This window comes from Mastomys coucha, unplaced genomic scaffold, assembly GCF_008632895.1.
Source record: "Mastomys coucha isolate ucsf_1 unplaced genomic scaffold, UCSF_Mcou_1 pScaffold22, whole genome shotgun sequence".
NCBI classification, from domain to species: domain Eukaryota; kingdom Metazoa; phylum Chordata; class Mammalia; order Rodentia; family Muridae; genus Mastomys; species Mastomys coucha.
Genome location: NW_022196905.1, coordinates 159,296,496 through 159,322,079, shown reverse-complemented (window position 1 = coordinate 159,322,079; position 25,584 = coordinate 159,296,496). Strand labels below are relative to the sequence as shown.

The 25,584-nt window shown below is 41.3% G+C and overlaps 1 protein-coding gene across 6 annotated transcripts in view; it reads left to right on the top strand.

Moving 5' to 3' along the window:
• The window catches only part of Csmd1 (CUB and Sushi multiple domains 1), a 1,620,113-nt gene that overhangs the window by 1,497,307 nt on the left and 97,222 nt on the right, over positions 1-25,584 (top strand). For all 6 annotated transcript variants that reach the window (XM_031339198.1, XM_031339200.1, XM_031339199.1 and 3 more), the window contains 5 exons: positions 11,347-11,535; positions 18,256-18,433; positions 20,270-20,415; positions 21,053-21,133; positions 22,013-22,126. In XM_031339198.1, the coding sequence (XP_031195058.1) occupies positions 11,347-11,535; positions 18,256-18,433; positions 20,270-20,415; positions 21,053-21,133; positions 22,013-22,126 (708 nt within the window). The remainder of the gene's footprint in view (positions 1-11,346; positions 11,536-18,255; positions 18,434-20,269; positions 20,416-21,052; positions 21,134-22,012; positions 22,127-25,584) is intronic.

The window sequence follows — 25,584 nt, the reverse complement described above, 5'->3', positions numbered from 1 at the left end:
GAGAGAGAGAGAGAGAGAGAGAGAGAGAGGTTAAGAGAACTGGCTGGTCTTGCAGAGGTGGTCCCAGGTTCACGTCTGAGTTCATATATATATATGGCAGTTCATAACTGTCTGCAATCCTAGTTCCAAAAACCCTCTTCTGGCCTCCTAGGGCACTGAACTTGTGATGCATAAATATGCATGCACTCAAAACAGTCGTGCATATAAAGAATAAATAAACTTTTATAAAATCCACAGTTTTTGTGTTTATTGTAAGGGAGGCACATGTGCTATTGCACATACATGGAGGTCAAAGGACAACTTGCAGGAGTTGATTTTCTCCTTCTACTGTGTGTCACAGAGCTAGTGCTCAGGTCACAAATCATAGCAGCAGCCAATGCCTTGATGTAATGAGCCATCTTGCCAGTGAATCTCATCCTTTGAGACAGGGTGTCAATACGTAGACCAGTCTGGATTTGCTCTTACAAAGATAAACATGCCTATGCCTCCTCGACGTTAGCATCAAAAGTGTGTACCACCATGCCTAGTCCTTTCAAAACCAGATCTTATGAGGTCTACTTATGTATTGGATCCAGGAATGTGACTTGACCATCAGAATTCACAAAGGACATAAGTTGTTTACCATGAGTTTCCTTCCAGCAGACATTTAAAATAACAGAGGTATAGGGACCACTAACTAAGAGAGAGTCATTGAAAAGAATTTAACCTCATATTTAAAGTTCTTCCATAAGGTTTTGGCATGCAAATCACTTCTGACTAAAGGCTTACCTCTTCTGCAGTTCTGTGTTATTGAAAAGAAGATTTAGAAAACACTCACTAACAGTTTCCTTTCGAAAGGACATAGTGCCGAGAAATGGCGTCTGTCCTGTGCTGACAAAGCTTTGCTGTTTGGGCAGCATGAGTATAGAGGCTTTGAAGCTTCTGGGCTCTGTGACTGTTTTGCTGAGATGAGGATAATTTCCAGAAGGTCGCCTTGTCTCCCTGCCTGTGGCCCCAAGAGCCTTGCATAGCTCAGACATGATTTTAAAAGATCGCCTTGTCTCCCTTCCTGTGGCCCTAAGAGCCTTGTATGGCACAGACATGATTTTAAAAGGTCGCCTTTTCTCCCTGCCCGTGGCCCTAAGAGCCTTGCATGGCACAGACATGATTAAAGACAGTGTCTGGACAGAGTGAACTCTACATGTGAAGTGGTTGAGGTTTGAGGCCTTCTGCAAGTTGGTTCCCCCCTGTGCTTCTGGGTTTTATGCCCAAGAGGTTTCATCTCTGGGTGCTGCATGTTAGGCCAGCCATCAGGGTTCTATGTGTTCTCTACCCACATGTCTAGCCCGCGTATCAGGGCCTTGATAGACAGCATGGTTCATGCCATTTTGGGGAAGAACTTCGCCATCTTGGAAGAGAGTCTGATCTCATAGAACCATCTGATCTGACTTTGGCCTGAGCAGAGCACTTGTTTCTTAAGCGGCCTTTAGGATACAAGAAAGACCTTGATAATGTGTTGAAGAGGGAAGTTCTCATGGCAATTATAAACAGAGTACTGGACAATTAAGGGTCAAGACCACAGGTCCTCTGAGTTTCCTAGCCTCTTCACTCTACATCAGTGGTTCTCAACCTTCCTAATGTTATGACTAATTAACACAGTTCCTCATATTATACTGAACCACAACCATAAAATTATTTCATTGCTTCTTCATAACTATAATTTGATACTGTTATGAATCATAATGTAATTATCTGATAGATAGGTTATCTAATATATGATCTCTATAAAAAAAGGTAGTTTGACCTCCAATGGGGTCATGACCCACAGGTTGAGAACCACCACCATAAGAAAATTTTCAGAAAGAACAGCAGGTTAGCCCCAGGGTCAGCAGAAGCTCCACACTACGCTTAGACCCCTAGAGACAGGGCAAAGCTCTGTTTGCATGGGTGACAGATAAAATACTCCTTAGAAACTCTGGGTCTTAATCTCTGAAAGGAGCTTTTATCAAGTCATAGAGAAGCTGTTCCTATATATGTGATTGGAGAGGGGACAAGGAAAGGAAACCTGAGGAAACCCATCCTGGCGTCCAGGCTCCAGTGATGCTCCTGTGGCTATGATGCTCCTGTGGCTAGACCCTTTCATGGAGGTTCAACCACTCTTTGTCCTCTCCCTCCTATTGTTCTGTGGCCAGGCATGGCATGGCTGTTGTACCTCTGAATCAGATCCACAATCAGACCAAACATAGGGATAGGTTAAGCCTCCTAATGACACATCTCTGAGACTTTAGTCATATTCCTGAGTCAGCAAGCTCTGCTTCTCCCTTGCTTGGCTCTGAGGCTGGGGGTTATTTGTTTTCTTTCTGTACTCAACACATGTTGGTAAGAAAACTGGACCTCTGTTCTAAAAAATAACTCTCGGGTAGAGTCTCATGGGTAGAGTGCTGAGGCCCTGTGGCAGTGGAAACTGCCACCTCTAATTGCATACATATTAACTCTTCTTTTGAAAGTCATGCTCATATTTGAAATACCTCAGAAATAGTAACCGAGGTAGTAGAGAGCACACCAATAGTGCGTACTTTAGTTGAGCTTACAGTGAGTCGTAGCTGTTGTAAATATAGAGATATACTCTCAGAGTACTTAAGTGATATAAACACTTAACTATAGGAATTCAGATGTAGGAAAACAAAATTATAATATTTGCCACATGTACCCTACTTCAAGCATCCCTGTCAATCTTCTTCAAGACCCCTCATACTCTGGTTTGTCATTAGAAAGAAATGTTGATTTGGCATCAAACTGCGACAGGTATCTCTTGAAGGACAGAAAGAAGCAAAATTATGGAAAAGCATGCAGATTTATATGATAGTCAGCAGGATAGAGTTCTTTCAGTTGATGTAAGCTGTTTCTATTGAATGAGAACTAGTTGTTCTTACCAGAGCTTGTTGACCATTTGAGGATTAAGGGAGTCCTGGTAAATAGAAACTTACATTATGTGATACCTGAGGAATGTTGAATTTAGGTTTGTGTTACCCAATTACAGCCCTTCTGTTTACCTGGTCATAGTTCTTCTGTGTAGGGCATTATCACTAGGACTGCCATTTTAGGGCCCATTTTGGACCTAGCACTGTTGAGTATTAATGTTCATTACTAACTATTCTCTTATAATTGGTTACCTTAGAGTAAATTTCAGTGTTCTGAGTCAATCAGAAAACTACTACCTAGTTATGTCTCAAACCACTGGCCAACTCCAGCAGATGCGACACTTTTGAAGTATCCCTCTTCTTGAGTTCCCCGATTCTGCATCCAACATTTCAGTTTCCTTGAAATGAAACTGAAGACAAGATCTCAAATAGAGAGTTTCATGTTAGCATTACTCTCCAAATTACTTCATCTGTTAGAATTTTACCATTGGCTAGTATATTTGATAATTTCCAGGTCCCTGAAAGTTATTTTAATCTAAGCTAAATGACTTATAAACAAGTTAACCTCATGTAAAGCCTACTCAGGAATTACTGAGACAAAAGGTCACAGATTGCTATGGTTTGTGATTTTGGAAATTAGTCATTTCTGTCTGGAATTAGGTGCCACACAATTCAAAGGGTACCCATAGGTTGGCCTTACCTTCTCCTTATAAATTAAAATTTGAGAACATTTCCCTGGATAAGGCATTGGGGTTGAGTGGAGGCAGACATTGTAGTGGAGGCAGACTCTGATTCCATGTGGCTGTGCTCAGTGATGTCACTTGCTTATCCTTCTGGAATCTGCGTCTTTAGGTACTCTTGAAGGACAACTGTATAGGCTTCTGGTTGACTGAGCAAATATTTTATCTACTTGACACTTGGTTTTTAAATGTTCACATTAAAGATGTCACTAAAAGCATAATTTATTATAATTCATTTTTTATAACTAGAAAGCATGAAATCAGTTATGTAATGAAGAATGACAGCATGAACTTGAGACATGCTCATTTCTCATAGACTGTCATACCTAACAGGGCTGATGGTATAATGGCTTACTGATGTTTGTCATTGTATAAAGTATAGAGATTGGCAAACAGACCCTGACATTGATTTGTTAGACACATAGACATCCCTAGTTTCTACACAAGATTTATAAGCTTTGGGTACTATCAATAACTCATAAGAAGATGCATACACCTTAAGAACATGCCTTGTCATTCACAGTGATGTCTGCAGTGAGAGTCTTATTTCTCGGCTTTGTCGTAAATTCTTGGCTGCTCAAAGGTCAAAAATGCTACTTGTGGTTAGAGCTGTCCTGAAGTTGAATGACTTAGAAAAGAGATTTTCTATTAGTAATGTGAAACATTTGTGTTCCTTTCTAAGTGAGGTATTAGGGAGGATGAGTGTATGTGGCTATTTTTTATAGTGCTAGGCATCAATCTGAAAATGAAATAGACATTAGAACAATCACTGCTGGTTTCATTGGCTGTCACAGGAGGCACTTATAAAACAGGAAGACTAGGGGTGGAATGGATAGTACCTGTTGTCTCAGCTTCACATGAAGGGTAAGGCTACATGCTGCACTGCTTGCTACTTTGATTGTGAAAATACTTATAAAACTTTGTCATATTGAATAACTTCTTTTTTCTTTAGATATGGTTTTTGGGTAATGTTAACTCTCTCTATATCTCTATCTCTCTCTCCTATATTATAATACTTCTTTGAAATAATAATTGTCCAATTATTAAAACCTTAAAAATACCTTTGTGTACCTCAACCACCAAAAGTAAAATATATCGAGTGTTTTCCTTACTTTTTCTGTATGTATATATATATGTGTGTGTTACATATATGTTATATATGTGTATATGTGTGTGTACGTGTACGCATGCATGCACACATGCATGCACTAAGTACACATAATTTTTAAAGACCATGGAATATGGAAAATCAGCTTGTTTACGATTATAATGAGAAAGCTTTGGTTTTTGTATTAATTAACTTTGTAGAGGGGGGAGCTATAGTTTGCAGCAACCAAGTAGCCTCTCTCTGCAATGTTCATTGAAGGGTTTGTTTTGATATACAAGCACACTATTACAATGGACAGACATCATTTACATTATCATTGAAAAATGAAGCTGATAGACTTTTGAAACTCAGTCCTCTTTTTCTCCACTATGCTGCTGTGAACACCTTGGAGTTCCATGGGACTCCTTGGCAGGAACACCCAGCTTTCCTGTCACCTAAGTGCATGTTCTTCTCTTTATGAGTCTCTTGACTGAAGCGTGACTTTGAATAAGGATGCTTCTGACTGTAGGCAGCGAATGGCTAAATCAGTCCCATCTTCTCCAGAGCATTCTTTATTAGGCTAGAAGAAGTCCATCTAAGTAGGGATTCTCTGATCTACCCTAGACTCTTAGAGAGAAGGTCCCAGTGTGCAAGACTTACCTGCCACCTTTCTCGCTATGGCTATTCAGAAGGGAAAAGGACCATTTCTTTCATCTTCCTTCATCCCTCTTTTGTCACTTCTGAAACAGATCCTTTGGTCCAATAGAGGAAAAAAGTGTTTTATGGCATGAAAGTTGTTCATTTACCCTATGATGAACCAAAACATGAAATACCATTGTGGTTTATCCAGGCTATGAGAAGCAATTTGGTTAAAGATGTTCTAGGCAAGGCCTCAGGCAGCCCAGGTTTAGATTGGGCAGTAATTGTAGTAGTAATCTAACTGATTTCATCAGGAGATACTGGGACTAGAGGTCATATAACCAGGGGGATTGTGTACAAGGCAAGTATTCCTGAGAACTATCATGGTATCCCTGGTTACTGAGGGAGGTGCCAGTCAGCCAGTCTCCAAGAACAGCCAACACGGATAACTTGCAAGCTTATGTGTGTGCTTGACTGAGAGATTGTGTGAGCCACCATCTGTAGCTTAGATGCTATTAGGAAAAGAAAAACCTCTTTTTCCAGCTATTATAATAGCCTGCAGCTATTGGCATAGAATCGTGAGTTTCAGGCTGAAAGGCCACTTTAATTCCCCAATTCAAGCCTGTCACAGAGGCTGATTATGTGGGTAGAAATGGCTGCTGCCTTCAGCCCCAGCTTCAACCATCCCTAAAGAAAACCCAATTATAGTTCTTAAATTATCCAACAAGCTTTTCAACAAAGTTAATAAAATGCATGGGCGTGTGTGTGTGTGTGTGTGTGTGTGTGTGTGTGTGTGTGTGTGTGTCTGAGATGCTCACTAGGGATAAATATGAGCCATGACTTTATTTAGTGAAGTTCTGTGACTGACACTTATATGTCAAGCCTCCAGGACACAACTAAAACCTGAATGGTATTGCCAATGAAGAGTAGGTTAGATTGCACGAAGTTTCATTTGCTTTTCCTTTCTTGAGAATTGGCAATCACCTTTCATTTTGCTTATTTCCTTAGGGGGTGTTACTAGCAGTCTTATTAGCAGCATTGAAGGGTAGGTTTTCCGATCACATTCATTGTGTCCAAAGTAAAGCTGAGTGGGGCAGGTGATTTTATTCTAATATATACATATATATATATGTATATATATATTAATAAATATATTATTCTAATAAATATATATATTTATTGGAAAAAGGATCTTGGCATCCAGTTGAGCACAGCATGGAATTTCCCTTGTGGAGAGCCTACATCTACAGAGTCATTTGAGGCTCAAGAAACATTGTGAGGGTTAATGGCAGACATAGTGTGGACACACTTCTGGTTCTTAGGAAAAGGCTGCATCTACAGCCTTCAGAATAGGGAGGTCCATCAGAGGCAGAGGTGGCCCTGTATTAAGTGGTTTGTGGAGCTGTCTTAGGAGACTCACAGCCAAATAACAGATTGTGGATAACAGGGAGTGGTATGTGGGGCTATGGATCGGGGTTATTAGTGCTATTAGTGAAAGATCCTACCATTGAATCAAACAGAGTTTATCAGAGTTTAAAAGAAAAAAATTCTCAGGGTAAATCTCAACAGCTGTATGGCAGAGACAGTGAAGAGTGTAGTGTGGGGGCCATGCCTTTTAAACCAGGATGGAGGTTAGACACATGGTGGACAAGTAGCCTCATAGCAGGAAGGGAGACTTTAGCGAAGAGATGGGACATCCAAAGTGTTAGGGAAAAAAGCCAAGAGTGTTAAGGAAAACATGCTTGGAATAAAAGGTAGAAAGGAAAGAGAGAAAGAGATGCTTTTCCAAAAAATCCAGGAAAGCAGACAGATTTAAAGTTTTATAGGGCTGTAGGCCATAAGCTTCTACATTAGGGATGGGTTCTAAGAAGGAAAAGTTCACCACTTCATTATTTATTCTGCCCACATGCCTAGCATGGCTTAAGGGGAGTTCCCATCCACATAGGTGGCCCTTAGTTAAAGCAATTGACCACTCAGCTGGAGTATTTGGTCTTTACCAGGCCAGAGAGCCTAATACCTTGACCAAGAGGTTTTTCTACTCTAACATATACATTTAAATCTAGATTCTGTATAAGAGAGAAGACATACAAGATGTGTCCTTCTGAGCAGGGCTCGTTTTCTTCCCATCTGTTTTCTTGTGCAGGGCAGAACCCTTGCTCCTGAGACTGAACTCTGCCTCTTCCAGACTTCTCTTTCCCTACCCCACTCTGTTTTTTTTTCCCCAACACTTTAGATGTCCCTACTCTTCTCTAAAGGTCTTCCCCCACTCTAGTCCAAAGCTAAGGGTTCTTTTGAGATGTTTGAGGTTCTAGAATCCCTTCTAATTCGTGTTTTCTCACCCTTGATCACTGAGGTTGCTTTCAAGGCTCCTTAGAGACACTGTAGAATCACCTATATAATAATTTCTAAAAGCAAATGAGGCTGACAGTTCAGCTTTAGCATTTTTTATATTGCCATCCACAGATAGGTTCAATCATGGAATTCCATTTCTGTCTGTGAAGCATCTTTTTGATGCTGAAGATGAATAGGACATACACTGGAGTGTGTCCCCATAGAATATGTCTTGATAGTGCACATGCATCTCAGCTCCTCTGTTCCATCCTCATAACCTCACTGTAAGCTGCACATTATCTTCTTTCCTCTTCTCTATGGCAGAATGCCTAAGATGATTTTGTTAAGGAAAGGGGGTTTTCAGAGGTTCAAGACATGGTCACTTGGTCAATTATGTGGGCAGAACATCAGAGCTAGAGCATGTGGCAGAGGAACCTGAAGAAATGGCTCAGCAGTGGTTAGAGCATGCATGTTCCTTCCAGATGACCTGAATTCAATTCCAAGCATATGTCAAGTGGCTGAGCCACTGCCCCTATAGCTCCAGGGGACCCAACACTTCTAGCCTCCATGGGCACCCACAAACATGGTATATACTATAGAGACAGATATATATTCATTATTAAAACTAAATAAAATTGAAAAAAAAAGAAACAAAAGGAGAAGCAGACTGGGAAGCTGCTGTACCTCTTGAAAGTCACCCAAAATGCTGACTCTCTCTAGCCATCTAACCCTTCCCTGTAATTTCCACAACTTCTCCTAATAGGTTATCAGTCAGGGACTGTGTTTAATAAAGTACATGAGCCTGTGGGAGTTTCATATTGAAACCATGACAAGCTGACAGTATTGTTAGCTAAAGATGTATTTAACACACAGGTCTGTGGAGCATCTCAGATTAGCATTACAACATACTGTAGAGTGTGGGAGGTTTCTCCTAGCAACTGCAGAACTAGATGGTTATCTGAGGCTCCCTGTTACTGCCCACAATCATAAGAGAGTATTGTGCCATTCACTAGCCCAAGAGAAGAACCAAATTAGGAACTGAAACTGTGGTATCTCTTCCACACCTTTTTAAATTAGTGAACTCTACACTGTGTGTGTTCAGCATTATGTCAGATATTACTTGTTTAGACTTTTGGATTACCTCAATTTAAATAATGCTACAATTGACATACTCAAATACTTAGCTTTTTCTACTTTGAAATTATCCTCAGGATAGAGATTTCTGCAAACAGTACTGCTAGTGTAAGTAGGAATACAGTCTTCCCATAATGCTTTCAAGAAGGGTTATGGCCAAGTTTGTTGCCTTAAATGAGAAAGCCAATGACCCATGACCACTGCATACTGTCATCCTGAACAGAAAGCATACTATGGCACTTCCTCCACAAATAGAATAAACCATTGATAATAATCAAATTCTGTATTACTTAATGTTTGGCAATTATTCTTCAAGACCCTCTTCAAAGAGAATGCTCAGATTACAGCCAGCCTCTATTGGATGTGCCCACCTGGCATCTTTCCACAGGGCCTCCGTAGGAATCCTGAGACCCTGAGGTCTCACTACACAGCACATACTCTCCGAACTGTATCGTAGGTCTAGGCTTCTGTCTCCCTCCCATTCTAATGCCATGGTTTCATGCTTCATTCAATGAGTTTCCTTGTGGTATGCTCATTCATCTCTCCAGCCTGCTTGTGAGCCTTTAGATTCATTTCTCCTATGGCCTCTCAACTTCAAGTAATTCATACAAAGACAGTAAGTCTTTTGATGCATCATAACCCAGAGTACACTGCAGTATTTTTTAAATGAATTTCAAGTCACACACTTGCCTCCAATGGTGAAATGGACAGTCTATATGTACACTGGGTTCCACTTCACACTTCTGGGAGTCTGTCCTATCTTTTCCATTATCCTTAAGTATTCTTAAGTTTGTGAGAGGATACCTAGGACTCCTGATCTTTCTCACAATGTTTGAGGAGCTTGTCTTGTCTCTGTGTTAACGACCTTTGTGCCACCATGACATATTATCCGAAGTTAGCAACTTAGGGGAAGGGGCTTGGGCTGATAGTTTTGGAGAATTCACTTCATGGTTACCTGGGCCCTGTGTGCTTGGAGAGAACATCATGATGAAAAGAATGCATGGAGAATGTGATATACTTCATGGTGTATAGAAAGAAATATGCGAGGAAGGGACCTGTGTAAAGATAATCATCATAGTCATGCACCAACAGCCATTACTCCAGCTAGATCCCCATCTCCCAAGCTTTCTATCATTGATACCTTATCTGATAACATTCAGCACAGGAGCCTGTACACTTCATGGGAGGGAGACTAAGCAACCTCCTCCACAGTGGTTTCTCCAGTATGTCATCTGACTTTGAAAAGGGAGTCAAGATATTCTTATGTTCATTGATAGCTCCAGAGACAAAAGGACACCACTGTGTGGGATGTTTAGCTCTGAGCCTCTACTAGCCAGAATCACACATGAAGTGTGGAGTAGCACACACTCCTGATTCCCAGGTAAACTTGTAGCCATAGCCTGGGAGTAGCACATGCTGTTATCCTGGAATCTTTACTCGGACATATTTATATATTTAAGACAGAAAATCACTCTGGAGTCAAGGATGGCTTGGCCTCACAAAGCACCAGTTGCCTCTACTTTCCATGCTTCTATTAAAGGCATGAAAACCCACATCCAGTAGGACGTAATTATTTTAATGATAAACCACCATGGTTATTATAACATTTATGCAAAGAGTAATTACCAGCTTTATGGTTCCACAGTTCTATTTTTCTACAAAAAATAAAATAAAGAGGATGCTCTATATTATTTGTACTAAATGACTGAGTTAAATAAAACAAAGCATGGTTTGATCTGGCAGCAGGGAGAATGGGGATGTGTCTCATTACAATCAGAGAAACGCTGGGTCTGTGTTCACTCAGCACTTTAGACAGGTCTCTTTGTTATAACTTCTATTACTTTCCTTTTTATTAGATATTTTCTTTATTTGCATTTCAAATGTTCTCCCCTTTCCTGGTTTCCCCTCCAAAAAACCCCCTATCCCCCTGCCCCTGCTCACCAACCCACCCTCTCCCATTTCCTGGCCCTGGCATTCCCCTACACTGGGGCATAGAGCCTTCACAGGACCAAGGACCTCTCCTCCCATTGATGACCAAGTAGGCCATCCTCTGCTACATATGCAGCTGGAGCCATGAGTCCCACGATGTGTACTCTTTGGATGGTGGTTTAATCCCTGGGAGCTCTGAGAGTACTGGTTGGTTCATACTGCTGTTCCTCCTATGGGGCTGCAAACCCCTTCAGCTCCTTGGGTTCTTTCTCTAGCTCCTTCACTGGGAACCCTGTGCTACACAAGTGATTTCTTGCCAATGCAATAAACCTTGTCATATTCCTTGTGTGTGTGTGTGTGTGTGCCATGATTCTATGGAAGCACACTCTAAGTGGTTGTTAAATGCATGTGACAATAATTCTCCTTCTACTTATTATCAGTTGCTTCATTCAGAGTGGAACAGACAGTTTTCCACACGTGTTCTCAGGAGCTGGATGCACTTAGGTTCCTATGTTCCCCCTCTGTAGTCCTTTTGAACCCAACCCCTGCTGGGAGCTTGATGCTGTCTGTCTATTTCTCCTTTCAGCTTATGAGTTACAGAATTGCCCGGACCCACCCGCATTCCAGAACGGGTTCATGATCAACTCGGATTACAGCGTGGGCCAGTCGATCTCCTTTGAGTGCTACCCAGGCTACATCTTGCTAGGCCACCCTGTGCTCACCTGCCAGCATGGCACTGACAGGAACTGGAACCACCCTTTCCCACGGTGTGACGGTAGGCTCCTCCTCTCCCTTGGGGACAACTGAGCTTCTCACAGGGAACATAATGCAGGGACTATTCAGTGAATATGCTTTACTTCATTATTTCAGCCAGAAGATACATATCAAAGATCTACAATATACTCTACTAAATATTTCAGAAAGATATCACACAGTAGGCAATTTAAAGAACATACAGACTTTACATTTAAGGAAATCATAAAGACAACAAAGTATTAAATACAAACACTAAAAATCTCAGCAGTCAATCATCACAGGCCCCAAAAAAGAAAACAGGAGGTAATAAGACTTCTTAACCTTCATGGGGGTTACAAGGGACAGTGATGAGAGCAGATTTAATCCTGGTTAAGTCTTTTTTTAGTAGTAGTTACTGGTCTTGTTGCTGTGACAAATTTCATGACAAAACCAACTTGAAGAAGGCAAGGTTTACTCTGACTAGAACTTGAAGGTATCTTCCTTCCATGAGGGAGTGACGGGGGCTGGAACCAGGGGGCAGCTGCATCTCCCTTCCATGAGGAAGTGACGGGGCTGGAACCGGGGGCAGCTGCATCTCCCTTCCATGAGGAAGTGACGGGGCTGGAACCGGGGGCAGCTGCTCATGAGGCATCCAGGCAAGAAGCAGAGAGGAGGAAACACTGGTACTCGGTTTGCGTTCTCCTTTGCATACGCTCCAGGATCCCAGCCTATAGGGTGGTACTGCCAACATTTGGGGTGATCTTTCTATTACCGTACTATAGACACCCCTCATGGTGCACCCCTAGTCTCTTCCCATGCTGGATTGAACTCTCCCCTATTTAACCTGGAGATTAATCATCACACTATTTTCTGTTCAACTTCTAGAGTAATCTCACCTCACATTTGTGTCACATAAAATAAAGTGTCCGTGTTCATGAATGGTTCAGCTCATGGTGTTTGCTGCCCAGATACAAAACACTTGAGGTGGAAGAAATAGCATTAGCAGAAGCACACAGTAGGAATTCTTCCAGAAAACCGAAGCCTAACTGTGTGGGTTGTCATGGACTTGTTAGGGTCAGTGACTGAACCCTGGCAGCTCAACAAACAGACCTTGGCTTGGTTGCCTATTCTCAGTAGGCCAACTAAAGGCACAAGTAATTGTGCCACTTTTGTGGGCATATTGTGATGAGAAATAAAGGCATGGTGACCTCCAACCACTGAGACCCTCCTTGAGGCATTGAGAGGCTTAGGTGTAAGCGGAAGGAAAAGAGGTGCAAATAATTACATAGTCTTTGTCAAGGTTTGGTCCTGACTGTCACTGACCAATCATGACTTTTCCTTCTCCCAGACTTTTGCCTGGGGAAATTTCAATTTCTTGGCCCCACATTATTTCAGGAGGCTGGTTGGTTAGAATTTTGACTCTGGTTCCTAGGAGTTGCTAGCATCAAGTTGATGAGCATCTTTTGACTGTGCTCTAGGCTTACAGCCTGCTCTGCCTCTGAGTAGACGTTACACTGAACTGCTTCACTGGGGCTTCCTGACTTTTAGGATGACTTAAGCATCTCTGCAATGACAAGCTAAAACAAACTGATGATGTGGAGCTTCTAGGAAGAGCAGTCTGCAACAGGGTTACTGCTACGCCTGAATTCTGCATTACAGATGCAGCACTTTCGAATGAATAATAATGAAATTTCCAATACCATGGGCCTTTGAAATGCTAAGCACCTCTATCTATCACAGGGGAAAGGAAGGTACCTAGCTATGAATCTTTCCTGAAACAGGAATAAATAAATAAATAAATAAATAAATAAATAAATAAATAAATAGTATGTAGTATCCTTTTAAACCTTATCTCACCTGTATTTTCTATTCTGATACTCTTAAGAACAACTGTAAAAATAAAAAGGCTCTTGGCTATAATTAAAAATTCAGATACTTATTTAATTACATATGAAATAAGTTTTGAATGACTCTGAGTTTTGGCGGGGTTGTTTGTTTGTTAACCATTAAGACATTTAGAGTGGTATTTCCATCTACTTTCCATTTGAAAACAGTTGTTCAGGGATGAGGGTATGGTTCTGTGCAGCAGATACTGAACATGAGAAGACCATGTACTGAGCCCCATCTTCACAAAAGGATCAGCCTCAGTAACATCCTCTGAGATGGGCAGCTCTCCATCACTTTGAAATTATCAGGATTTCAATCTGTTTTGATTTCTAGTCTCAACTTGAATCCTTTCAATTCACACATAAGAAGTCAATTTCTTGGTTTTCTATTAATATTAATGGGAAGGTAACTATATTATTTTTTGTGCTTGGTTTATCTAAGATGGAGAAAACTGCTGAGTAGAGTTAAGAGTCTGCATTGTTTGGTGTAGTCTAAATGTGATGCCATTGTTATTGACATCCTCTCTAAATTTTAAAGTATTTTATTTTGTGCATTCCTGTGTATATCTGGGTGTAGTGTATGTATGCATTTGTGTGCCACATGGAGGTTAGAGAGCAGCATTGGTTCTTTCCCTCTCAATGTTCTTTTATTCAATTTTAGTTTTTGAGATAAGTTCTCTTATTGAGCCCAGAACACACTGATAAGCTAGACTGACTGACTCATCACTGAACTCTTGGGGTCTTTATGCCCCTCCTAACACTGAGGTCACAGAAGGCTATTTCCCTGGGTTCTGGGGAATCCAAATTCATCATTGCATCATATGACTGGAAATAGATACTGAAATTATCCAAGGAAGTTGTGTGGCTCTATAGAGTCAATGCAAGATAATATATTGACGGCCTGTTTGGGAAAATCCATCCAGTTCCATTCCCAAGGATTGTTGATGTACCTATGTGCATAGCCATGACTGACCTGGGCAACTCACTGCTTGATTATGCTAAGTCACCTGGCTTGTCCTTCTGGGCCAGGCTGTCTCTGTGCTACTCAATTAGGAGAGGCTACTGCATGCTTCTGAGATGCCTCCCAAGATGCCTAGCTCTCTGAGCTAACCCCTCACTAAACAAGGATGCACTGCATACCTTCTGGCTAAGATCAAGTGCAATATTATCTGTTAATTCCTAGCAATAGTGTCAAAAATTTTAAAATATCATGAAGTATAACAATGTTGTATGATTATATCATAACTACTGAATTCAATTAGAAGGACTACACAGGATTTTCTAAGAAGCGTTCAATATAGGTTTAGCATCCTCTCCATATTGGATTAAGATTTTAATAATTAGCATAGAGTTTTAATGCAAAATTGTTTTGTCTATGAAATGCTAGAACTAGAATCAGTGTTTGCTAAGGACTGGATACTAGAGTGATGCCATTCACTCTCTGTTCAAAGTTACAGAGTTGTCTTATGCAGAGAGCACAGCATCCTACAAACCTATGCCTCCCTTAGCATGTCCTTTGCAATCCAGAGTCTAACCCCTTCAGCCATGACCCACTTCTGGGAAGTGCAGGGGCACTCTCCTTAGTTGTACAAGGCTTTGAAGAATTTGAACACTTTCGTCAGAGGTCCAATCCAGTGAGGCTCTAAACCCTTAAGAAAAAAACATATAGGTTCTTGGAGAGACATCTAGGTATCTATATTAGAAGCTGTCCAGTTCAGTCCAGTCATATTGAATAATGCTAGACTTGAATGCAACCACTCTCACAAGTGTACTAAACCAATTCATATTAACATGCTGAAAATATTTAGAGGCTAAGTTGTATAAGAATCTGCAACTAAAGTTAGTATGTTTTTAGTTTACATAAGTAAAAACTGTAATCTAAATACCAACTAAAGCAAATACATAAAGAACATGTCTTAATAAGAAACTGAAGGCATTACTGTCCAGTATTTTGGCCCTTGCAATATGCGCCCTAACACTCAGATGAAGACAGCTGTGGACTTGATTCTCTCTGTTCACGTTTACCTGGGTTTTGGGGAATGAACTCAGGTTGTTGAATTACACATGTGTCTCCCTGCTGAGAAGTTTCGCATTTTCTTCCCTCCTTTCCTTCCTCCTTCTCTTCCTCCTTGTCTCCCCACCTCTTCCTTCCTTCCTTCTTTCCTTTCTTTCCTCCTTTCTTCCTTATTTCCTTTCTCTCTCTTCTCCTTTAATCCAGGCTGCCCTCAATCTCCATGTGTTCTCCTGCTTCTGCCTTCTCAATGCTAGAGTGCAGACATACACACCATCCTTAACTCAAAGTATGATCATTTTATTGCCACTAACATAATTGCATAGGAATCAGTTCAAAAACATTCATAATTGTCAATATATACTTTAAAATTACAATTTACTAAATTAAATGTAACTTGATCCTAGAGGTACATTTGTAGTTATATAGTTCAAATTTTCTGGTATCTTAAAATTTGTTTACCATTTTTTTATGTGTATGGATGTTCTGCTCACATATATCTGTACACCACCTGTGTATCCTTTCAAAAATGACCCCACATGTTGAGTAGTTACAATATAATGATAAGATCAACTTGAAAAGCAAGAGGTCACAAGGGAAACTGAGCCTTATGTCAGTGTGAAGTAACACCCATTAACATGTAAGGATGCTGGCGCAGCCAGTCCCTACAGTATGAAGAGTGCTGTACCATCTATGGGCTGTCAGCTCCTTGCTGTCCATTTAGAACAGATCCCCCAACAAAGACTAGTAGAAGGAGACTGTCAGGCCCTAGGAGGGGTGTAGTCTCTGCTTTCCAATATCCAACCGAATGATGAAGAAGATCCTGAAACCACCCCATAGATAAGCCAACAAGAATCCCTGGGAAGACTCTAAGGAGGTGGTAACAGTAGGTTGAATTGAAAGCCAAAGTCCATTCGGGTAGCTAGATAGGAGGAAAACAGACTGTCCATGTAGGAAAGAGCTCAGCACAGAAGTCTGGAGGGGGAGGGAGCTCCATTCTCAAGGACAGCAAATGGATGGTGAGAATAGTGTGTGGTGAGGCAATTTACAGATCCCAGATGTCAACTGGCTCCACCCCTCACCCATTGATGGTCAGAAGTGAGGATAGGAGGGATGTTTGCTCTACTACCTTTCAAATCCAGGCTTGTCTGACTTCCAAAAACCTACAAAATCATTCTACTGTTAAATCTCCAGAAAGCTCTACTTAACCCTTTCTCTTCCCAGGTGATCTTGAATTGAGTCATTTCAGTCTCTCATCTTTTATTAAAACCAGCATGTGACTGTAATGTCTCAGGCACAAAGTATCTCAGAACTTTGAGTCTACCACCCCTTTCTCTCTCTTTTTTCTCCTTCTCCTTCTCCTTCTCCTTCTCCTCCTCCTCCTCCTCCTCTTCCTCCTCCTCCTCCTCCTCCTCCTCCTCATCCTCCTCCTTCTTCTTCTTCTTCTTCTTCTTCTTCTTCTTCTTCTTCTTCTTCTTCTTCCTCTTCTTCCTCTTCCTCTTCCTCTTCCTCTTCCTCTTCCTCTTCCTCTTCTTCTTCTTCTTCTTCTTCTTCTTCTTCTTCTTCTTCTTCTTCTTTTCTCTCTCTCTGTCTCTCTCTCTTGCTCTCTTGTTCTTGCTCTCTCTTGTGTTGTGTGTGTTATATCTTCACAACATCTATATTCTAAGATTTTTGTGACAAAAAAATTGACAGCTGTGGAAGATTCTTGATGGTGACCAACATTCCTGGCTTTGGAGTGACTTCAAAATTAGCTTGTGCCTGTCACTACCTGGACTTACTTGAATGAAGGATGGTGCTTGTTTTTGGTCAACTTAAAACAAACCTAGACATATCTTGGAAGAAGGAATCCTAACTGAGAAAATGCCCCCTCAGATTGGCTTGTAAGAAAGTCTATAGAGGTGTTGTTTTGATTAATGATTGATATGCCAGGGCCTAGTCTACTGTGGGTAGTGCTAGTCTTTAGCAAGTATCCTGAATTCTATGTCAAACAAAACAAAACAAAACAAAACAGCAAACAAACATTCAGAGCAAGTCTTGAGGAATTGTACAGTGTGCAGCATTCTTTCATACTCTCTGCTTCAGTTTCTGCCTCTGGGTTTCTGCCTTGTGTTACTGCCCTGGTTTTCCTTCATGATGGGCTATAAGCTGCAAGCTGAAATAAACCCTTTCCTCCCCAAGTTGCTTTTAGTCATGATCTTTATCAGGGTAGTAGAAAGCAAGCACATACATTACAGGCAGAAGTGGTATATGGGGATCACACTTTTCCAGAAGTAAAATAATTACCAAGGTGACAATAAATGTCAATTTTAATACAGTCAAAGTTGCACATAACCAAACACTGGTACATTTGGTCACATTTTTTGTGAAGGATGCGTAAGAAAGTTTATCTTGCTTCCTCAGGTACAGATCTGCAAAGAATTGATAATGTCTTTGTTTTGAGGCGCATAGGCTTAACTGCCAGTCTTTCACAGGCTTAAATGGGCTTTAGCAAAGTAGCAGAAAACAAAACCACTTAGTTCCCTATTTATGTCTGATTTCCACATAAGCCATTGCACTGGGCAGCCCAATGGATTATCAGCTCAGCCACAGGCAATGACTGACAGGATTTCTTTAATCGTCAGGGAATGACTATCCAGCGGGATTTTGAAGACTTGAAGAATATATTAAGGGAGACTGGGATAACTTATAAGTATAATTGTCCTGAAGTTTCCAGATTTTAGGGGAATAAGTTTAACAAAGAAGTAACAGAAATATTTCACAGTTATTTTCCTGCAAGGGGGAAATTTTTACTTTAGACACTGGAATCATTACCTCCTTCTGAAAATCAACCATCTTAGCCTGTTTTCAATGTCTCCCTTTTCAGCTCCCTGTGGGTATAATGTGACATCACAGAATGGTACCATTTATTCCCCTGGGTTTCCAGATGAGTACCCAGTTCTGAAGGACTGTCTGTGGCTGCTCACTGTCCCTCCAGGCCATGGCGTGTACATCAACTTCACCTTGCTGCAGACCGAGGCTGTAAATGACTACATTGCTGTGTGGTATGATGCCGTTCTCCCAGGGAATGGCAGCCACTGCTGCTGGTGGGATGTTCTAGCTTAGCACTTGTTTCCGATTTGGAAGGTTACATGTTTATCAATGATCTGTCTGGGCAGATCTTGAAAAACTAATTCATCAACAAAATCAAACAATACAGAAGAAGTTTCAAGGCATATGTCTGTCTAGTTTGCTATTAGAAATAACTAGACTGTTTGAATGTATTGGGGAAAGTTGTGATTACTTTATTTCACATTTTGCTTTGCTTAAATTATTGATAATTAACAAAAAATGTAAGGTATTCCTCTGTAATCTAGGTTAGTCTTAAACTTGTTACCTTCTTGCCTCAGTCTCCTGAGTGCTGGAATTGTGGTTGGGTGTCATTACATCTGGCTTATTCCACAGTTTGAAGGGATGTGTATACATGTGGCGGGGAGGGTGTGGGTATGGGCAGGTGTGTATATAAGAGCAATATATACATATATGTACACATACATAGACATATTCTTTCCCTTTAATGAATGAAAGAACACTAAGGAAGTATTCCCGCAGGGCATTCCCGCACCCTGGGTTGCACAGACCTGGTTTCCCATGAGTCTTGCAGAGGAATGTGGGCCATGATGAGATGAATATGAACTTACTGGGTGGAACCTGTAGAAATGACCTGTTCCACATAGAGATCGCAGGTGTGACTTAAAGGGGAAGATGGCATGAGTAATCTCCCTTCTACTGCGATGGGGGAGCCAGGATAAGCACTTGGGGGACTAGAAGGGTAGCATTGTTGAATTTAGAGGTGAATTGTATGTGTACATTTGTGATGTATGATACATGAAGTGTACATATTTGTAGGTATATGTCTTTGCATGTGTAGCTTATCTATGATTGTATTTGTGTTTTTACACATCTGTGTTATATTCCATGCTTGTGTGTCTGTTTATAAATGAATACTTATTGTGTGCATGTGTCTATACATCTCTGCTTGTGTTTGTAAATGAATGTATGATTGTCATATGTGTGTATTGCATGTATCTGTATGTGAATGTAGGAATGTTTTCTGTTTATATCTATATTGTGTCTGTTTTTGAATGTGTGCATCTGTCTATTGAGTGTCTATATGTGTCTGCCTGTGTATCATATATGTGTGCATGGAGGGTACATCATGTGCCTGTACTCTTATTATAGCTCAAGGAGCAAGGGAGAGTAGCCTGAGCCAGAGGAATAGATATTTTATCTAAAATACAGGAGAAGCCATATACAGGGGATTCATTGTGGATGATGCTCCTGCAGGGCCCAGGGGAAGCTGCCTCCCCAGGCTGAAATAAGGTCTTAGAGGGTGGTTCTGAGAAGCTGAGCTAGTGGCTTGTGGAGATGAGACACGAAGGGTTCCTATTACAAAGCGAAGCAGCAAAGCAGCAGTCCCACAATAGATCCATGTAGATTCTGTTGCATAGAATCCAATCATAGCAATTCATGTTATATCTACTGCTCACAGTCAGAAAGCAGAGAGGTGCTGCAGGGTAGTGAACATCCTAAATACCAAGCATCCGGTTACTAAAGTCAGTGCCAGGAATATATCGTATTTTAATTATAGTATTTTAATTCAACTGTAAATCATGCTATAAGTCATATCAGTCATAAGGAAGTGGGTACCATGTGTACTTTAAAATGTAGTTGTTGGGTTCCTGATCATATGGAAATGTCACTGAGGAGGCCAGTGTGCACTGGTCTTTCTAGGTCAGCCCTGTGCTCTTTCTGTACTCTTGGCCCTACTGGGGAACTGGTTGCACAGTCTCAGCTATAACATTAAACTTTCTCCTCTGATGGCCCCATCTCCTTCCCAGGGATGGTCCTGACCAGAACTCGCCTCAGCTTGGGGTCTTCAGTGGAAACACTGCCCTTGAGACAGCATACAGCTCCACCAACCAGGTCCTGCTCAAATTCCACAGCGATTTCTCCAATGGAGGCTTCTTTGTCCTCAATTTTCATGGTCAGTTTGTTTCCATTTCAGTGGCTGTGTCATAGAGTCCCAGGAAAGCTCCCTACCCTATATATATAATCTCTAGCTGTTGGATTATCCCACATATATGCAATAGTGTCCTGGAAACTCCTTTTGTGTTAGGCAGTATCTCTGCTGTCAGTTCATTTCATCAGGTCATGTTGGTAGATACCTGGGGTTCATTCCTACATAGATGTAAGAGAGACCCTGTTGCAGACACCATCATGATGCATGTGACTTATGTGCAGGCTTGTATGTGCCTGGCTCTAAAAAAAATACCATAATAACCATCATTTAATGACCTTGTGGTGTCCTTGATAGCAGAAGGGCAAGGTCTCCAGCTCATTGTCTCCTGTGACCTCAATATGTTCCTTAAGACAAAACAGAAGTGAACTTATCTAAGCTCGCCAAGCTGTGGTGGGAGGATTTCAGTGGTTTCTTCCAAAGGAGGGAAGGTAGGTGTCATAATAACTACATGCCTTCATCCCTTGGGCTCCAGATATTGTCAGGCATTTAATAGCCAAAGTGATTCATTGGAGAGAGAGATTTACACATACACATCACCTTGTAATTTGATCATTCAGAAAAGGTAACCACAGCTGTTATCATTTTTCATAAACCTCTACAGCATTTCAGCTGAAGAGATGCCCACCTCCCCCAGCAGTGCCACAGGCTGACCTGCTTACAGAAGATGAGGACTTTGAAATAGGTAATGTATCTCTGTTTTCCTTCACTCCACATTATGGGCTCTGGCTTCTTGTAGCTCTTACTGATGGAGATTTTAGGTAAACTGTAACTATAAGTAGAAGCTGTCCCAAAACATTGTAGGGCCTTGCATAGAGACCATGGAGCAAACTACTTCTTTTCTTAGTTTATGCTTTGCTCTTGACATTTTCAGATTTTTGCTCTATGGCATTATTACTATTTTTAAATTTTCAGAGTCTGACTTAGAATGTATTTGGCTGTAAATAATGACCTTCAAATTAAAGGTCATTGTAGAATGTACTTAGTGATAATATTTAGAAATGTTACCACTGCTTTGTTATTAACCATGATCTCATTTTATTCGTCATCTGGTCCTCATTAGGGAAACAGCCACAGCATATGCTGGCAGTGTTACTATGAGAACCCCATCATTCCTCAGTCTCTATCACAAAATCATACTCCTATGGTCACACTATGTTGCAGAATGCTAGTCCAATCACATGGTCCAGTCCCTGATTTACTCAAGGTGGCTAAGCTAATTAGAACAAGATGTTTCCCTGGCAAGGATAATGGGCAAGCCATGTTTGGTTTGCTGAAGCCATTCCTTCTTTCCATTCTATAGCCTTGCTTAGATCCCAGACATCTGTGGAACTTCCATTTATTTAGCAAGAAGTGAGACAAAGGCTTAAATTGCTCAAGGAATAGCTACCCATGGTCTTCTTTTAGGTTCTATAGACGAAGAACTGAAAACAGCTTTTTAGAGCTACACATAAAGTGAATTCAGACCCTCTGAAATGCTTTGCTCATTGGCATGATTTATTGAGTAGTCACAGTCAAATGTCCTGAGAACTTAGATCTCAGGGTGTCGGGTTGATTCTTTCAGGGGACTTCGTAAAGTACCAGTGCCATCCAGGGTACACACTGTTGGGAAGCGACACCCTGACGTGCAAGCTCAGCTCACAGCTACTGTTCCAAGGCTCCCCGCCCACCTGTGAAGGTATGTTGGGTCCTGGTGATTTGGTTCCTCTGATAGTCTGTAGGCATGAGTTTGAATTTGACTCAGGTCTATGCTGAGTTAGTCCCATGATGCTGACAAGCTGCCAAAGGAGGTATCAGAAAACTGTTCTACCTTTAGCCCCCCCCCCACCAAAATAAAATAAGCCTAAATCACATGGGAATGTTCACCTGCGGCAACACTGAGATATTAAAGAATAGCTGATATTCGTCACTGAAATAACAGCCCCTTTCCACATCTCTCCAATCTGCCTCATGTTTTGGAGTCCATCTCAAGCAAACTGAGCATCCTGGACTTTTTTTTTTTTTTTTTTTTTTTTTTTTGTCAATACTTAAGTAAGTGTTTACCACTTTGTGTATAAAAATGTATAAACAATGAATATAGCCACTTTTGGTTTTGTATGTGCTTCTAACATAAACTGACCATATACAAGAACTTAGACAAATTTTAAAGAACAGGGTTCTAGGCTGTACCTGTTGGTCCAGGGACTAGAATACCACTAGATCACTCAAGAAATGTGATTTAGTAGGAGTCATTTTCAAGCACAGTGTGAAGGAAAAACAGTCATGTTTGGGAAAAGGAGGTCAGATTCTCCATCTTGTTCACTGCCAGTGTTTTCAACTTACTTTAAACAATCATGGTTCTGATGGGCAGCACGAAGTCACCTGTGAGCAATACGCCATCTGCACCATTCTAGAAAGTGAGCTGCAGTGAGAAATGAATGACCGCTATTCACAGTGCCCTGCATCACTCAGAAACTTTAACTTCTGAGTCACTAAGCATAGGAAGCTCATTGCATTGGAAAGCTACTGCACTGGAGTGGAACATGGGCACCCTTGTGGGTCTCAGGCAGAACGAGCTTGCAGGACTAGTGGATGGACCACTAGTGGATGGCTCACCATCATCTTCTAGTGGATGACTCACCATCATCTTCTAGTGGATGGCTCACCATCATCTTCTAGTGGATGGCTCACCACCATCTTCTAGTGGATGGCTCACCATCATCTTCTATGGCCCATAGGCCAAGCTGTGCAGTTAGGAGACTTGAGGAATCTTCTTAGGTAAATTGACTGTCTGTTTTGGCAAAGTGGTGATAATCTCTGGATTCTCTTCTCAAGATGAGAGAATTCATACAGTTAAATGTTGCCACTTTATACACCCAAGCAGATCTTCACATTTTAAAGGTATATTTTAATCTCAAACAAAGTTGGTCAGGATGGAAAGCTTAAAACAAGCCTCAAAAATAGAATGAAGAGCATCCCTTCATTACATTGTTCTGTCCAGATTTGCCCTGTTTCTATTGAAATGAACTTTAACTCATGTCCATCCAGAAAACAGAGTAAGCCCATATAACTGCTGGCCCACTGTCTCGGTTCCTTGTCCACAACATGTACCTGTGCATGCAGCTTTCCACAGACTCAACTTTGACTTTGTCTGAGGTTGGAAGCCCGTGACTTCCCACCTCTGTAACTACTGTTCCCAAAAACCCTGGGCTCTTTTTCCTTCTGAAGCAAATTCTTTAAGGGGAGGTGAGCCAAGGAAAAATCTTAGTTGTGTATGTCTGAGCAACTCATTATTATGAAAGAACTCAGATGCCTGTCTATGGCCGACCCTAATCATTTAAGCACTTAATTATAATCTTTCTCTATTTTCTAATTATTTTCTGGGGCTCAAGTAGGGGTCAGTCCCTCAGTACCTTCTTGATGGAAATCATGTTCACACTGAATCTTCCTTCCTTGGGTATTCATACACACTCTTACCAGCTCTCTGAAAGCTAACAGGGTTTGGGGGAGGGTAATGGGGAGTATTGTAAACCGTGCTCTGGAGGGTCGCGGCGTGTACTGACGACTCGCTACTGTGCTAAGTGCTACCGTAACTCAGAGAAAACTGAGCGAGAGATGACAGCAAAATGCTTTTCATGTTCAGTAAAAGAAAACAGAGAAAAACAAATAAAGCTCCAGATGCAGAAAAAGGTGCACGGCGCCCAAGAAAGAGGAGCGCAGTGCCCTTTGGGTACTTTACAGAAGAGGTGCCAAGAGAGCTGGCTCTGTCAGAACCTGGATTTTAAGAGGTCTTGAATAACAAGTGACTTCATCATACAGACCACTAAGAAGGAACTCATAATAGTCCTCAGAACACTCATTGTAACTAGACTTGGGTCAGCAAGATAGCTCAGTGTGTGAGGGTGTTTGTCACCAAGCCTGAACACCTGAGTTTGTTCCCCCAGAGTTCTCATGGTGAAAGAACCCAGTCTCAGTCTTTGTCCTCTCACCCCCACATGAACGCTGTGGCACGTCCTTCACTCTCCTTCTTTCCCTTCCTCTCTCTCTCTCTCTCTCTCTCTCTCTCTCTCTCTCTCTCTCTCTCTCTCTCTCTCTAACACACACAAGTGAAAACATTTTTAAAATTTAAAAACATCTATCTGGGTAGGTAAACCTTTAATCCTAGCACTCAGGAGGCAGAGGCTGGCAGATCTATGTGGGTGTGGGCTAGCCTTGTCTAGTAAAGAAATCTGTGTCAAAGGCAAAACAAAACAAAGAGAAACATAACTGGTCAGTGTTTCCTTAAGGAAATCCAAGTCTGTTTGGTGATGACCTTCCTGGGGAGGGGGCAGGAGGGCACAAAGGAGGGGAATAATTCCAGTGTTCTTCCCATATGCCCACCCCCAGCCCACTAAAGGCTTCAAGTGTCAGAGCTTCCCATTTTCTTAGGCTCTTCCTAGTTTTCACAGTTATCTCATGCTATAGGTATTTTTATGGATTAATATTATTATAACAGTGTCTTGCAGTATAATCCTGGTTGCCTGAAATTCACTATTTAGACCAGGCTAGCTTCCTGAGGCAGGAAGTCCACTAAGATCTTCCTGCCTCGGCTTACAGAATGCTGGGATTAGAAATGTGAACGCCCATGCCTGGCAGGTGCTGTAGCATTTTCTCTGTCCAATCACATTAGGGCAGTGACAGGCCTGTGATTGGACAGGGATAGAGAGGTGGAGCTAGAGTTGGAGGAACAAAAGGTCAGAGGAGCAGGAGGAGGGTCGTCATGATGGAGACAGACACTGAGGACTAGTCAGACCCCACGAGGATATACAAACAAACAAAGATTTTTACAAAATAGATGAATTGGGTTAGAATATTGTCTTTATTATTTGGTTCTGAAATTATTATATTGGCATCTTGTAAATTGTGATTTTATTATTATATAAATCTGATTGGATATTGAGGCCTTAAGAGTCATGCTTTACTTACCGGGTCTTAGTTGCTATTTAGATAAATGATTCCATGCAATAAAAGATAAAAGAGTTGCATGCGAGCAAGATGTAGCTTGCTGAGAGAAAAATAACAAAAACCCACTGGAACTTAGTATCAAGGCAAAATGGTATCGGCACAAGACCGTGGCCTGGCTGGAAAGCGAGTTTGCAGGGTGGATAAATTCATATT